The sequence below is a fragment of the Trematomus bernacchii genome, unplaced genomic scaffold, assembly GCF_902827165.1.
Source record: "Trematomus bernacchii unplaced genomic scaffold, fTreBer1.1, whole genome shotgun sequence".
NCBI classification, from domain to species: domain Eukaryota; kingdom Metazoa; phylum Chordata; class Actinopteri; order Perciformes; family Nototheniidae; genus Trematomus; species Trematomus bernacchii.
The window spans coordinates 416,828-434,596 of record NW_022987589.1 but is presented as its reverse complement, the minus strand read 5'-3'; the positions used below and the strand labels follow the sequence as shown (position 1 = coordinate 434,596).

At 40.5% G+C, this 17,769-nt stretch overlaps 2 gene segments (V, D, J or C); one reads left to right on the top strand and one right to left on the bottom strand.

Moving 5' to 3' along the window:
• LOC117481380 overlaps nt 1–9,149 on the bottom strand; it is an 82,285-nt gene extending 73,136 nt beyond the window's left edge. Inside the window, 2 exon segments of the V gene segment in view lie at nt 8,651–8,944; nt 9,037–9,149. Coding sequence covers nt 8,651–8,944; nt 9,037–9,088 — 346 coding nt within the window.
• The window catches only part of LOC117481379, a 91,011-nt gene extending 79,479 nt beyond the window's left edge, over nt 1–11,532 (top strand). Inside the window, 2 exon segments of the V gene segment in view lie at nt 9,750–9,787; nt 10,980–11,532. Coding sequence covers nt 9,750–9,787; nt 10,980–11,302 — 361 coding nt within the window.
• The last annotated feature ends 6,237 nt before the right edge of the window (nt 11,533–17,769 follow it).

The window sequence follows — 17,769 nt, the reverse complement described above, 5'->3', positions numbered from 1 at the left end:
AAATGTCTACTGTGAAGGATATCATAAAGCCTTAATGCAATCGAATGTAAAACAAAAAAGTTATGATTGATGAAAGTAGTAAATCGGTCAGATTTGACCCGAAGACAACAGGAGGGTTAATTGTTTTGTAAAGCCATTCATAAAGTTACTGTTAAATATATGTTGATATCAGTGGCTATAGTTCAACATGAATCTAACTTTCCCAGCTCACTCATAAAGAGACTGAATTGAATGACTATAATATAGTTGAAACAGGGTATTGAAGAGTGTCTGTGAGTGTGTGTCAGCTTTATTTGGATTCATGGAGGTTCTGCTTGATGACTCTTGTGTTCACTGGACCAGTTTCCCTCCTCTCAGTCTCTTCACCTCTGCAGCTGCAGCAGGACGCTTTACTTCAGACTGAAGCCTGTGACCTAAGATTGTCATCGTCATAACTACACTGTAGCTATGTTCGTATGACAAAATAAAAACCTTGAACCTTGACCTTGAACCTTGAACATAGAGAAAAACATACAAAGGGCTGGGCCACTCAATAGATTTCAGGTATTTTGTCTCATAAATTAATTTAAGCAATTTTTGTTCTTAGTGACTATGTATATAATTGAACATCTGGATTAGGAAAGGGGAACATTAGAGTTTCACTTCCCCTCTGACTGGGGCTCATGTAGTTTCTGTACGTTTGTGCCGGTGGTGCGTATCAGAACCTCAGGTCAGGTCACAGCTCAGCACTCTGTACGCCAGAGATGGAGTACTCGAGTCCTGGACTCGGACTCGAGTCGGACTCGAGTGCCGATTTTCGGGACTCGTGACTCGACTCGGACTCGCGCACTGATTGACGCGACTCGGACTTGGACTCGTGAATTCTCGCACACGATGACTTGGACTCGGACTCGGACTCGTGAATTATCGCGTACTCTGACTTGGACTCGGACTCGGACTCGTGAATTTTTCCCCCCACGATGACTCGGACTCGACTTGTACATTGACGCTCTGACTTGGACTCGGACTCGGACTCGAGCAAGTTTTCTATGGAGTCTGATGTCCTCTATCCTGGCGTGTGCACCGGCTGCGAGGCGAGTTCACGTACTGGGCCCCGCTATTCCAGTCTAAAGATGTCTAGAGACACACCCCGCATCTTGCTGTATGCTTTCACACATTCTGCTTCCACATTGGAAAAGAGCAGCGCAAAATGCTCTATGTGGAAACAATATTGAAGAGAAGGCTCCGTAACACATTACTCTAAACATCGAGTTAAGACATATAGGCTGTCTTGAACACTATCATCAGAGTAACGTGATCTAATCAATAAATAAAGATTCAGCCGATAACACGAAAGCACACGGCTACTTAACATGCAGAATGACGTCATTTTGCATGCTAAGTAGCCATGTGCTTTCTGGGGCTAAATCTTCATCAGTAAACCGATTTAACCGGTAAAAGTTCCTTCAAAATAAGAGTCCCGATCTTATTACTATCAAAATAAAAGTGCAAAACGAAAACTTTACCATAGGAAAATATTGGCATACAAATATAATCACTTCTCTAAAAGGTAACTCATTTTAAACATAGTTTATTTATATATAATAATAATAATATTAATATTAGTAATAAGCTTTATATTTGTATAGCACCTATTACAAGAATTGTAGCCAAACTGGCTTCACAGCAGTTCAATAGACAGATTAGTATAACATGACCAGAGATGGAGTACTCGAGTCCTGGACTCGGACTCGAGTCGGACTCGAGTGCCGATTTTCGGGACTCGTGACTCGACTCGGACTCCCGCACTGATTGACGCGACTCGGACTTGGACTCGTGAATTCTCGCGCACGATGACTTGGACTCGGACTCGGACTCGTGAATTCTCGCGCACGATGACTTGGACTCGGACTCGGACTCGTGAATTATCGCGTACGCTGACTTGGACTCGGACTCGGACTCGTGAATTTTTCCCCCCATGATGACTCGGACTCTACTTGTACATTGACGCTCCGACTTGGACTCGGACTCGGACTCGAGCAAGTTTTCTATGGAGTCTGATGTCCTCTATCCTGGCGTGTGCACCGGCTGCGAGGCGAGTTCACGTACTGGGCCCCGCTATTCCAGTCTAAAGATGTCTAGAGACACACCGCGCATCGTGCTGTATGCTTTCACACATTCTGCTTCCACATTGGAAAAGAGCAGCGCAAAATGCTCTATGTGGAAACAATATTGAAGAGAAGGCTTCGTAACACATTACTCTAAACATCGAGTTCAGACATATAGGCTGTCTTGAACACTATCATCAGAGTAACGTCATCTAATCAATACATAAAGATTCAGCCGATAACACGAAAGCATATGGCTACTTAACATGCAGAATGACGTCATTTTGCATGCTAAGTAGCCATGTGCTTTCTGGGACTAAATCTTTATCAGTAAACCGATTTAACCGGTAAAAGTTCCTTCAAAATAAGAGTCCCGATCTTATTACTATCAAAATAAAAGTGCAAAACGAAAACTTTACCATAGGAAAATATTGGCATACAAATATAATCACTTCTCTAAAAGGTAACTCATTTTAAACATAGTTTATATATAATAATAATATTAATATTAGTAATAAGCTTTATATTTGTATAGCACCTATTACAAGAATTGTAGCCAAACTGGCTTCACAGCAGTTCAATAGACAGATTAGTATAACATGACAGGATAAAAGCAATGTAGAGGAGCAGCTACATTTCAACACATATATCCATGAAGATTAATACATGAAGACTTGTGACTCGGACTTGACTTGGACTCTTCTTAGGTGACTCGGACTTGGACTCGGACTCGAACACAGGTAATGATGACTCGGACTCGGACTTGACTCGGACACTCCTTGGGTGACTCGGACTTGGACTCGGACTCGAACACAGGTAATGATGACTCGGACTCGGACTCGACTCGGACATTCCTTGGGTGACTCGGACTTGGACTCGGACTCGACTACGACTCTCCCTTGGTGACTCGGACTTGGACTCGGACTCGAAGAGTGGTGACTCGAGAGTGACTTGGACTCGTAAATTGGTGACTTGACTACAACACTGAACATGACAGGATAAAAGCAATGTAGAGGAGCAGCTACATTTCAACACATATATCCACGAAGATTAATACATGAAGACTTGTGACTCGGACTTGACTTGGACTCTTCTTAGGTGACTCGGACTTGGACTCGGACTCGGACTCGACTCGGACACTCCTTGGGCGACTCGGACTTGGACTCGGACTCGAACACAGGTAATGATGACTCGGACTCGGACTCGACTCGGACACTCCTTGGGTGACTCGGACTTGGACTCGGACTCGACTACGACTCTCCCTTGGTGACTCGGACTTGGACTCGGACTCGAAGAGTGGTGACTCGAGAGTGACTTGGACTCGTGAATTGGTGACTTGACTACAACACTGCTGTACGCTGTTTCATACGAGGGAGGTTCTTGTATGACTATATGAGGCCCACATTAGCTCCCATACAGCAGTCACTTCATGCATCTTCAGCTCTTGGTGGTGGGAGTGACTTTCATTTAAAATCAACTACAGCTCCGAGACAGAGAAATAAAACATAGCTACTGAATGCAAACTATTTTATATGAAGAACAGTTTGAACATTAAACTAAACTAACCCTATGTATGTAAAGGCTGGTTAATGCACTCTCTGTAGGCTCAAATCAGTATCTCACCCTGGATGTAGACTACCAGTACCAGCAGTAAAAACAGCAATAACCTTATTTGAAAACTGGATAATTGTGCATCAAGCCCAACAAATCTTCTCTGAGAGTTGTCTGTGTTACATCTGCATGAAAAACAACAATTCTGCCCTCTTGTGTCGAAATAGGAGTATGTAGAGACATTTGAATCTTTCACATCATGCACAGAATCTGAGATACAGTGACATAAAAGTCCCTTCTTTATCCGAGCAAAGTTCTCTTGTGAGTCTTTATCGCTTTGCAGTCGCCCTGTATAACAATCTAGAGTCTTTCTGTGTCTCTTTGTAGTTGTTTTGCCTCTTTATGAAGTAATTTAGCACTTCTTTGTGGCGTCATGCCTCTTTCTCATCATTTTGCAGTTGTTTGTGGACAGTTCTCCTCTGCCAAAGCCCCTCTTACCTGTGGGGTTCCCCAAGGCTCTATTCTGGGCCCCATCCTCTTTTTACTGTACATACTGCCTAGGTTCAATTCTCACAAAACACAATATTCCCTTCCACTGCTACGCCGACGATGTACAGATCTATCTGCCTCTCAAAACAAATGTCAAACACTCACTACAGCAGTTGATGGACTGCTTAACAGAGATAAAATCCTGGCTGAGCAAAAACTTTCTCAACCTCAACGAGAGCAAGACTGAGGTCATCTTTTTTGGACCCCAACCCCCAGCCTCTCCGGTTGATATTCTGGTCTCTCTCAATAAAAATATCCTCCCCTCTGTCATGAACCTTGGAGTGACCTTCACTAGCGCTTTTAAATTTGATAAGCAGGTCAGCACCGTAGTCAAATCCTGCTTTTTTTAAATAAGACTAAGTTGTTTTTATCTTTTAATGACTTAGAAAGGGTTATTAACGCCTTTGTTACCTCGAGACTGGATTACTGCAACGCTCTGTATGTGGGTATGGACCAGGCCTCAATTAGACGCCTGCAGCTAGTCCAAAACGCAGCTGCACGTCTTCTGACTGGCCACAAAAAGCGTGACCACATCACCCCAATTCTGGCCTCACTACACTGGCTTCCAATTCGGTTCCGAATTGATTTTTAAATCCTTTTATTTGTTTTTAAAGCACTAAATGGGCTGGCTCCGGCCTATATAGCTGAACTCCTCCAGCGCTACACCCCAGCCAGAGCTTTAAGGTCTGCTGACCAGCTGCTGCTGATAGTGCCCAAGACCAGGCTCAAAACCCGAGGGCACCGAGCCTTCGCAGCAGCTGGCCCTAGGCTCTGGAACACTCTGCCCCTCCATGTGAGGTCGGCCCAGACCCTAGGGGTTTTTAAATCTACTCTTAAGACACACTTCTTCTCCCTGGCCTTCTAGTCAGAGCGGAGCACGACTCATGACTTTTCCCTGTGTTTTTTATATGTCTGTTGTAATTTATTGTCTTTTATTGTGATTGTAGTAATGTGTTTTTATTACATGTACAGCACTTTGGCTCGACCAAAAATCGCTTTAAATGTGCTTTATAAATAAAACTTGATTTGATTTGATTTGATTTGATTTGATTTGACTTGTTGCGTCTATTTTCTCCTTTCTCTCTGGTAATTGTGTCTCTAAGTAGCATTGTGCATCTCTTTCCATGGTTTTGCAAAAAACATATTTGTATTCAACCAGATGAAAACATTGAGACAGAATCTAATTTACAATGCTGACCTGACCAAGAAGGCAGCAATGTTACACGTTCTTACACATAACACAGACATATAAAATACAGAGAACACAACTAAGTAAACAAAAGACAAGAAGCAGTCACTACATTGTGCACATTTGGGACAGTAAGAAAGGTACACTACTTATTACTGCAAGAGCAGCTGGTGGTAAGGACCTCAGACAACTTCAATTTAAAACAGGCTATAGGGACAAGTGCCATCAGTTTGAGGCTTGATTGAAGGTCATTCCAAGACCAAGGACCATAATAAAAAAGACTCCTTTTTCCAGCCTCAGTCCGTACGGCAGGAACCTGCCGCATCCAGGCACTGGATCTGAGGTTATAAGAGTCACAAACTGGAGCAAATCTGGCACATATATACAGTGGAAGCTTACCTAAAATGGCTTTATACAATAATAAAAAACATTGCTGCATCCTACGCATACTAAGTGAGGACCATCCAGTTAGGCTATACAGTTTGCAATGATGAGTCCTATAGAGTGCATTTGATATGTATCGCAGTGCAGCATGGTAGAGTGGGTCAAGTTTGGCCAAAACAGTGTGACAGGCAAATCTATAGATTGTATCACCGTAGTCAAGCTGGGACAGGAATAAGCCAGAGTCCAACCTTTTACGGGAAGAAGTTGAAAAACAACGTTTAAGTCTGTAAAGGAAGCCAAGAGTGAATTTCAATTTCTTAGTTAAAACTTCAATATGGTGTTTAAAGTTTAGATTTCTGTCCAACCAAAAGCCCAGATATTTGTATGTATCGACAAACTCAACAGAGACGCCAGCAAGGGTGTCAATGGAGAGGCAAGAGGACGCTGACTTGGGAGCAAAAAGCATTGCTTTGATTTTCTTACCGTTCAATAGCAGTTTAGAATCAAGAAGCGCATGCTGCAGCGTTATAAAATCAGATTTTAAATTGGAAACGGCCATATCCAGAGAAGGAGCACATGAATATAAAATAGTGTCATCAGCACACATATGATAGGTAGAAAATTGCATCTGATTACAAATATTGTTTACATATAATAAAAATAGCAAGGGCCCCAAAATAGAGCCCTGTGGAACTCCCTTCTCCAAGGTGACAGGGTCAGAGACAGTACTACCCAACCTGACGCATTGAGTACGGTCGGTTAGATAACTCTGAAACCAGCAAATGGCGTTATGACCGAAACGAGACACCAACATAACATTAGACAGAAGATGGAAAACCTTCTCAGATAAGATGGAAAGAACCAACACCGGTGTGATTTTGGTGACAGTACAACTATCTAGGACAAAGTTATAGTGGGGGTCGCCAACTCCGGCAGCACCAACACCTGGTCTGCCACATGTGGAAGCCCCTCTTTAGTTTCTCACATGCTGAGCCCAGAGTAAAATGCTTTTGTGTGCACAAACTAGAGGGGGTCAGCAAACACCAGTGTGATTTTGGTGGGAGTACGACCACCCTTGACAAAGTTATAGTGGGGGTGCCAAACCAGGCAGCTGCACACCCTCTACACTCTAAATGATGATGTCACACTCTCTAGCCCTGAAGAGTCCATCCCATAGACAACCATTATATCATCTACAACGGCCTGAACATTTACCAACACTTAAACGTTGATGAGTGAGAAACTCTAAAAGATATCAAAAAGCTGAATACAAATGTAATAGCTGAATGTTTTGTGACCGTTTCAAAGTTGGAATGAAGTCTGTAGCTGAAAGTATTCTGAAGGAGCAGCATTTTAAACACGGTGTAGGTAAAAGAGGATTTGAAGGATACTCCCATTGGGTTACATTGTAAAAATAAAAGTTTAAAAGCGATATATTTTTAAAAGTATAAATGTCGAAAACAAGAAAAGTCATAGCACACATGTCCTGAAGGAGCTGGACATTTTAATATGTGAATGGTCTCTGTAGCTGAAAGTATGCTGAAGTAGTTAGACGGTGAAATCTGGTTGAAATAATCAATCAATCAACAACTGTATTGATCCCCCAAGGGGCAATTGGTTGTGAGCAGCTTGTGTCATGTACACAGGCAGGAACTACAGGAAGAAAGCACAATAATAAGATGTGGAAGAATAAAGATTTGAAGAACAATAGTTGAACAGCATTCGCACTAATAAGTATGTCGAATAGTAGACTGTGTGTGGCTTCGCCAGTCACACAGAGTTACATTATTGCACATCATGTGAACAACACCTTGTTCTTTTTCCTTTCTTAATTCTGTGAGCCATGTTCATGCTCAACTCTGACTGCCTTTTACACACATGTTTGCTCACATGTCTGCACAGCCCTCCACTTTAAATACAATTCACTGTAGTTTGCCATATATTGTCACATATTAATTGTCCTAAGTGTTTTAGTGTATTAGCTTTTAAGGTCTTTTAAATGTATATTTGGTGTAAATACTTCTTTTAATTATCTTTATATTTTGTACCTACTATGGCAACTTATTTTCTTAGATTGTTTGTGTTCGTACCACCAGACACCAAAGCTAATTCCTTGTATGTGTCAAAGTATCTGGTAATAAACTTGATTCTGATTGTGATGTACGTCTGCTATTCCTAAAGCCTCTGCTTTGCACTGGTGGTCTCAGGGGGGGTCAGGGGTCAAATCATGTTCAAACTAAACGTCTCTTGGATGTTCCTGCTGTCTTGGGTTTCAATAATGGAACAAAAAAACATTTCAGGAAACTTCAATGAAACTGGTTGTTAGAAAACCTGAAGCTTTTAACTAAGATGTGAATTTGAGGTTAACTGATGGATAAGTTCATTGATTGATGTGAATAAGAGGGTTTTAATCAGCCACCGTTTAACATTTTAAAGACTTCATTAGATTGATCTTTGTCATTTTGAACCAGGATCTTTATAATAATGATGAAATAATAACTCCAGAGAGGCCAGAGATGCTCCTGCTGTGAAGCACACCGAGTGGAGACATGTGGGGAAAAGATAAAGAGCGTTTGTTGTTTTAATTCGGGGAAGCAGAGATCACAATAAGGTTTGTGTATAATGCTGCTTTTACATATAATGTGTTTTGGACTGGGTTTAATCTCATTAATCCATTAACATATGTATATTTAAGAATAAGAAGTGAATAGTGCTGGGTGGGTTCCTGTCAGCTCTGAGTTCAGTGGGCTGTGTCAGTCTCTTCCTCTTCAGCAGCTGCAGGTGGTTCCTGCTGTAACAGCTCAGAGTCTCTGCAGTCTGACTGAGGGAGGTTTTTGTTCCACTACAAATCACTGTGTGAACACCCAAGCACTGTTTATGAGGTGGGCACTCTGACAGTAATAAACTGCTGCATCTTCAGCCTTCAGTCCAGTGATGGTCATATAGAAGTCAGAGCCGCTTCCACTGCCACTAAACCGAGGTTCTGTTCCTGATTCAAGTGTGCTCACACGTTTTATCAGGAGCTTTGGAGGCTGTCCAGATTTCTGTTGATACCAGGACATACCCTGATTGCCATCACTCCATGTGAAAACATCTGTGCTTGTTTTACAGGTGAGAGTGACGGTGGATCCTGGAGCAGACGTCTGGACTGCAGGCTGAGTCACAGTCACCTGACCGCTGCATCCTGCACACAAAAACAGATCATTGATTTCTCAGCAGAAAGAAAGGAGAGGAAAGGCAGCACATGATGTTTGAAATGTTGCTGAGTGAATGAACCTGTGAAACAGCAGCAGGCCAGCGTCCAGATGAGGATGGTGATGAGAGTCATGGTGCTTTCTGCTGACTGACAGATGTGAGTCCTGCAGTGTTGAACTCACAGGACTATAAACCTTCTCACTGGAGGATCAGCTGACCATGCAAAGCCTCCTCTCTATGGAAATGATGTCTCTGCTCTCAGCACACTGAAGGCAACGTGGGACACGAAACCAGGAGGAAAGCTGTCTGGATTTACACCGTCTATCATCTGAATGGAAGAACATATTTATATCAGGAGTGGAGATGAGGATTTGAGTTTGTGTCCACTGTGGTTGGTATGATATGTCTGTTTGTCTGACATTAACATACATACAGAGATTCACTGTAGATAAATAACATGTTTCAGTTCTGTTTCAAATACATTTGTTAATAACTATTATTTAAAAGCCTCATGTTCATTTAACCGTGTAGAAACTAATATAAAACTGACAAAGTTAGTTGTGTAGAAGACTGTAATGGTTTCTCTGCCAGGTGTAGAAAAGTGGTGAAAGATGACATAAATCATATTTATTCTTCCAGAGATGTAATCCATATCTTTAGAAAAGCTTTGTTAATTTAAAAACTGTATATTTGTCTCTGTTATCAGTGAGATCAGGGAGCTTTCTCAGTGATACATGCTTGTTGACAGTGCAGGAGGTTTTTGTACGGCCACTTAATGAGTTTGTATCACTGTGGTACACTTTTGGTGGAGGAACCAAACTCATCGTTGACTGTAAGTACCAGAGATTTGTATTTTCTAACACAAAACATTACATTTACTTTTGCATCAGAATATGATAAATCAAGACATTATTTGGGATATTATACATTTTGTTGATGTTTTTTTACATCTATAAAGCTTGGCTGAAGAATTGAAAAACATTAAGCGAGGTTAGTTTTATTTAAATATTGAAGAAGATGTTACGGTGAATTATATGTACGTTTTACTTTTCTTTTTTAATAAGATATAAACACATTTTTAGCTCACAATTGACCAAAGAACAGATGTCATCACATCTAAGTGTGATTTACTTTCAAATTGTAATATATTTGAACATTTAACAAGTGTTTCTTATCAAATCTGCTGAGGATCCGTTAAAAGAAATGAAAGTGTATTTGTGTACATTCAGAGTCGCTGCAGGGTGCGTTCACAGTCCGTTAGTTTCAAAGAGTTCAAAGGAAGTGAAACAAACAGATGACAAAGTCTTCAACTGTATGAGATGTTACATTTTGTTTTTCTTAACAGTCAATTATTGCAGAGATTAGTTATTCATTCTGAAACATTGTAAAGCAGAGATAAAGCTTTTCATATAATGATCATTACATTAACACCTTCATTACGTTGCATACTTTCATGTGACTCTTAAGGAGTTTTGATGAGTGCCAAAGAAGAACATTCATTATTTTAAATGCCAGAATTATGTTTTATTGTTTTATGTCCTACATCTTTGTATGTTGCATTGTTGGAGGAGCCTTGGGCTTTTCATTGCCTTATCTACATAGCCTATGTGCAATATGTGCAATATGTGCAATATGTGCAATATGTGCAATATGTATATATATATATATGCCGTTAATAACTGTGCATTATACACCTGGCTGCTGAATCCTCAGAACTGTTACAGGATGTGTATTTTGTAAATTGTGTAACTTTTTTATGAAATATTTGTTTAACTTGAATACTTGTGTATGCATGCTTCTACGTAACATGAAGCTGTCTTTGGCTCTTTTCTGCTGTAACAGCGTGAATGTCCCCTCTGTGGGACCACTGAAGGTATTCTGACTCTGGTTCTGATTCACTGCAGCTACTGTGCATATGACAATAAAGCCTTTGAATGTTTGAATGTGTCCTGTATGGACTCTGTCTCACAGCGTCTGTCCCTCAGTGGAAGTGAATCTGCTCCTTGTGTCTCTCTCCCCTGCAGCGGGCGCCATGCTCAGGCCCTCCGTCTCTCTGCTGGCCCCCTACTCCTCTGAGCAGCTCTCTGGGGGCTCGCTCACACTGGCCTGCCTGCTGACCGGCTACTCTCCTCAGGGAGCCGTGGTGAGCTGGGAGGTGGACGGCACAGAGGTGACAGAGGGGGTCCTGAGCAGCTCGGAGGAGGAGAAGAGCGGACGCTACAGCAGCAGCAGCAGCCTGAGCCTGAGCCAGGAGCGCTGGATGTCAGGAGAGCTGTACTCCTGCAGGGTCCTCCATCATGGCCACGGCCAGACCCAGTCCCTCCGCAGGAGCCGGTGTGAGGGCTAGAGGGGCCGCTGGAGCCCAGGAGAACACATGCTGCTCTGATCATCAGGAGTTTTAATGTTTGTAGAGGAAAGTGAAGCTTTGTGTGGCCGAGAACAACACTGCTGTAAAGTGTTGGACAGCAACAAGTCAGAGAGTGATGTGTGAAGCTCAGCAGAGATGAGAGTGTGCTTAGTAACTGTCATGTTGATGATTCAGGATGTTCCTAATAAAGCTTTCTCTGATAAATAACATGATGAAGTGTTTGGTGTTTTATTTAAAGTAGTAAGACATTAAAAGGTTTTATAACATACTGCACTTCTATCTGCAGAACAATATAAATCTTTGGATTAGTTTAGAACATTATTTAAGTTTCTTATCTATAACATTGTCAATGAAAGTGACTTGGTAGTGAAGACAATTATATGAAACAGTTTTATTGTGATTACGTATTTGATGCTAATGTGAACTTAATTTTTAGTGAGGCTGAGAGGATGGCTCAAATATAATATCAGGCATAGATTTTTCTGCAGGCTAAGAGTAGAGTCCTTTATTTCCAAGCATTGTTTAATTCAACATATTAGTGTGAATAGTTAGTGTTTGGTGAAGTTCCTCTCTACTCAGCGTGCAGTGGTCTGTGTCAGAGATTACTGTATGTTATGCAGGTTTTAGTAGAGATACGTTTAAATGTATTTTGATATCAATGCCGAACAATAATATAACCTTCAGTTTAGTCATCAAGAACTGAAGAGTGTCAGCTTTATTTGGATTCATGGTGGTTCTGCTTGATGACTCTTGTGTTCACTGGACCAGTTTCCCTCCTCTCAGTCTCTTCACCTCTGCAGCTGCAGCAAGACGCTTTACTTCAGACTGAAGCCTGTGACCTAAGATTTTCATCGTCATAACTACACTGTAGCTATGTTCGTATGACAAAATAAAAACCTTGAACCTTGACCTTGAACCTTGAACATAGAGAAAAACATACAAAGGGCTGGGCCACTCACTAGATTTGAGGTATTTTGCCTCATAAATTAATTTAAGCAATTTTTTTCTTAGTGACTATGTATATAATTGAACATCTGGATTAGGAAAGGGGAACATTGGAGTTTCACTTCCCCTCTGACTGGGGCTCATGTAGTTTCTGTACGTTTGTGCCGGTGGTGCGTATCAGAATCTCAGGTCAGGTCACAGCTCAGCACTCTGTACGCTGTTTCATACGAGGGAGGTTCTTGTATGACTATATGAGGCCCACATTAGCTCCCATACAGCAGTCACTTCATGCATCTCCAGCTCATCTTCAGAGTGAATTTATTTCAAATCCACTACAGCTCAGAGACAGAGAAATAAAATATAGCTACTTAAACTATTTTATATAAAGAATAGTTTGAACATTAAACTAAACTAACCCTATGTATGTAAAGGCTGGTTAATGCACTCTCTGTAGACTCAAATCAGTATCTCACCCTGGATGTAGACTACCAGTACCAGCTGTAAAAACAGCAATAACCTTATTTAAAAACTGGATAATTGTGCATCAAGCCCAACAAATCTTCTCTGAGAGTTGTCTGTGTTACATCTGCATAAAAAAACAACAATGCTGCCCTCTTGTGTCGAAATAGGAGTATGTAAAGACATTTGAATCTTTCACATCATGCACAGAATCTGATTCGCTAGCTTGTTGAAGTCCAACAACTGTTTGTTGTTCACACGTCTGACGTCAGCACGTCGTAAACCGCAGGGGTGCGTTCAACAGACGCAGGGTTACGGAGTCAGACAGTTGCACAAAAATATATATATTTATAATTGTTAAAAATGTATGGACTATGGAGGAATATTAAGGTTACAGAATACAGCTCAAAAACAAGTAAAATAGAATTACTGCGAAATTGTACTTGAGTTTATAAATTTCCCAACGTTATACTTCTACTTCATTATATTTATATGACAGCTTAAGTTACTAGTTACTTGTATTGCAGACTTGGATAAATACAACATATAAATCAATCAATCATAAAACATTTTATGTTTTAATTTAGTAGGCTAACATGCAGCAGAGGTGGAAGAAGTACTCAGATCTTGTAGTTATACTTCTTCCACTTCTTCCACTAACTTAAGACCACTGTTTAAAGATATGGAGCGATATTTAGGTCAAACATTCAGTTTGTGGAATGTAAATGAAAACATTTGACGTACTTGGGTACAGCTTTGCAGTAATTCTATTTTACTTGAGTATTTATGTATTTTCCATCATTACACTTATACTTCTTTATATTTATGTGACAGCTTCAGTTAGTACTTTTATTGCAGCCTTAAATACATTTAAATGAATAAATCATTAAATATGTTTTTAATTTAGTAGGCCAACATGGATTCTTAAATGGGCTATTTTAGCCCTGTATTTCAATACTAATACTGAAGGACCTTTACTTGTTAAGGTGGTCATTTTATTTTAAAAACGTAAGTATTGCTACATTTACTTAATTTAAACTTTTAGAAAAAGACTAATGACAGTGATGCTTAATTTGTATTGTTATACTTGCTATCTGAAATGCATCATTGCCCTGATCATATTATTGCACATATTCCACAAAAAGAAAATGTATAAAATCCTCCCAAGTAAGGTTTAAGGTCTGATTACAGAAAGCAGCCAAAACAAGTCAGGTTGAAATGAATACTTTTGGAATAGCATGCGTTGAAGACTGAAGTCAATAACTTCACATGAGAAACTCTTAAGTTTTGAGATGTATCCAAATTGAACTGCCAGGTCAACCTTTTGTTCAGTTGTTACTGATCAGAAATGTGAACCATGAGCGGTGCCTAATAGTAAACTGCAGCGATGTCACTTGTTTCTCAACAGCATGTGGCTAGTTGGACAGCAACATATTTCTGCAGACAGAATTGCATCTTTATCCTAAAAATCACAACCTGCACATATTTACAGTAGGGTCCTAGGGTTACTGTTGGCAGAGTTTATCCTATAAATAATCAGTGCAACTTGGGATTCCACAAAGCACATGCAGTTTCCTTAGCTAGGAAGAAAGACATCGAGCACTTCTCTTAGCATTCAACCAAATGTGCTTATCTGCTATTTAAGTGTCAAATAAGACAAGCATCAGTTTAAAAAACACAACATTTTATTATAATATTAGCAAAACATGTATATTATTAAAACTCTTGAGACTGAACATCTTAAGCTGGACTCTCATCCCTGGGCGCCTTGGTCTTCTTCTTGGGGACAAGATGTTTGGGAGGACACCACCCTCAGAGATGATGGGCCGTTCTCATTTCATCAAATCCCCCTCCTCGACTCCTCTCTGGAGGAGCTATAACCGAGGATACACTGATGGGTCCTCCACAGTCCTCCACGGCTCCTTCGTGGATGCATTTCTGGGAACAGAGATGTTTCAAAGAGTCGAGACGCACGGCCGGACTGATCTCAGCCAATGACAGCTCTGCATACATCCACTGGATATTATTTTATTAACTGCTTTCATCAGACGCAATGTTTACAGTGAGAACAGCTGTGAGGTCCGTGCAGAAAGCAGAGCAGTGTGTATAATATATATCACTCAGTCTAACAGGCCTACTCTCTTTATTTGCTTTAGTTTAGTAGATATCTACAAACTAAGAGTCCAGATTTTTCTAAAACCATTTAGTGCTTCACAAAATAAAATACACAACGGCTGTAGCCTGATTATGCTTTAGGAGCTGTAGGTGTGTGTGTGTGGTGTAGTACAGTGTGTTTTTACTGCAACACTCCCCACACGCACACAATACACCCGCGACTGTTACAATGAAGGCTCGATAATCAGCTCACGGCATATAGGCAGGGGTAAAGTGGTATTTTTTATGAGTGGGGGGCGGACCTCACCTTCTCTAGGGGGGTCCGGGGGGATGCTCCCCCGGGAAGATTTTTTCTTAAATATTGAAGTTAAATGCATCAATCTGGTGCACTTTGAGAGCAAAATGAAGAGATCTATGGATACCTCTCTCAACACCCATATGAAGCAGAACTGTAAACAGATGTACTTTTTCTTTAAGGATATTTTACTAATCACTCCCCTTTTAAACTAGTAGTTATACAAATACCCCTTTCGTCTCATTAGTATGCATAAAAAGTGACAGGTCACACCTGCTAAGTCCCGCCCCCTACTTATGCGAATGAGCCCCTTTGATATGCTAATGGACTCCTTTGTTCGAGGTGTTATAACATGCAGGTGCGATATCGCACCTGTCCGTTATATCCTTATGACGTACAGGTGTCACATCCTCCCTGTAGCCCCCACCCCTCTCAGCCCACCCCCTCACATACAGGTGTCACATCCGCCCTGTCGCCCCCACCCCTCTCAGCCCCCACCCCTCTCAACCCACCACCCTCCTCCTCCCCCCTCCTGTCCGGTCAACATGTCCGTTACAGTTTAAATCTTCCGGACAAAATTAGAAAAGTGCCGGTTAAAGGTCTTCTATGTTATTTATTGAGCTTTGAAACAAATTGATATGATTCGATATTAAACCAACTAATTATAGTAGATTAATTAACTATTCAAACGTGTACAGTAATTTACAATAACACGGGAATAATAAACGGAGCGCTCTCCCCCCTCTCCTGACAACACGCCAGTATCATGCAGCTCGCGGATCCAATAATGAGTGACCCGACAGTAAAACTAAACATATCTATAACTAGTTTAGGTAGTTTGAGAGGTAATTAAAATAGCTACGTGTGATATTCTAACCTGAAGTGTGTGTTTTGTTCCGCTCACCGCAAGCAGAGCTGCGTGTCGACTCGTCAGCAGCAGCTGGTCTCTCCCTTCAGATTAGACTTTACTCGCGTTTATGTCCATATCGATCAGATCTAGCTAGTTCTAGCTAATGATATGACTACCTGCTTATTAAAAGACACCTAAACAATAAGCGTCGCTATGCAACGGGGTAAGGCCACAAAGTATAGCACAGCATTATGCATTGTTTACATGCCCACCGGAACCCCGAGGCATTACCAACAGATCAACGCGCAATCAACCCATACAGGACATCTCTTTCTCCACATTATGTGTAGACATTATAATTGACTATTCTTGTCTGTCACATACTCTTTTGTCTGTCACACACTATTCTTGTCTGTCACATAAGTGGCGCAACTGATGCGGTATTGCGCTAAGGGGATATCATTTTGACCGGACATTCTGACCGGAGAGATTTAGATTTGCCGGTCTTCAGCATATTTTACCGGTCATAGTCCGGTAATTACCGGCTAACGGGAACTCTGGGGTGGAGACAATGAGGCTTGATTTGGATCTGATCTGGAAAATCTCTGGTAAGTACTTTTATCATTATAATATCATGTCATTATTTAATGTTGTTTTGTGTGTGTGGGTACAACGAAGTCTCTTTGAGAGGAAAATTATAATTTAAAGATCTTAATACCCCCTTATTGTTTAATTACTTCACACAACTATTAAAGAATCCCTATATGAAGTTACATGAGGCTACATCTACTGGAGTGCTTTTGTTTTTGTTACTAAGATACTTTTTAGATACACTTTTGAAGTGAGCAACACTTTACAACTGGTAGAAAATTAAGTACTTTGTATGGAATTGGGTTTTCTTTAGAGCTGTTTTCAGTGAGACAATGCAGTTTCTGATCATTTTAAGTTTCAAGTTTCAAGGCTTTATGGCATATGCCCATTAGCTACAGTGTAGATACTGTATGTCAATGAAAAACATAGGTCACAGGCTCCTCCAACAGTGCACATAAAACAGATAAAATACTGCAATTTGTGCGTAATTCTCTCACAAAGGAACAGTAAGATACACGTTTATGTATGGAAAACTTTATAACTTGGTAAAATATTCATTCATTTGTAATGAATTGAGTTTTTCTTCAAGAATCAAACTCTAAATGGAGAGTTTGTGATTTTAACACTGTTTCGATGAAACAATGCAGTTTTGATAACTTGACTAACATTACTTTTTTTAAATATATGTTTTTAGATGCTTTACTTTTGATTTCTTTCATGTTATTTTAACACAACATTACTTTTTTCATATTTTTCAACATACTGTGATATTTTTTTTTTCTTCTCTCCATTATATTTTTGAATATACAGTGATTTTTATCAAAATACAACATGCAACTATTACATTATACAATATTACGACTTTTTGCGATATTTTCAACACAATATACTTTTTTGTAGGGCTTCAGGATATTTGGCATGTCATGCATAAAACCGGTGTCATCTTTCCTGAAACTGACGTGCTGTCCGTTTTACAAACAAGTTATCTTTCTGCTTCTTCACCCTCTGAATTTTCCTCCCCCGTCCCTCTTCCTTCAGCCATCACAACAACAATTAAGTCAGATCTGTGAAATTAAACACCTCTTCCCAAAGCGTAACTTCCCTATTGAGGGAGTGGGGCAGTAGGGCCTAACCCGATTGGCCAAATATACTAACATGCAGAACATATGGTATGTTTGAAAAAAGACTAAC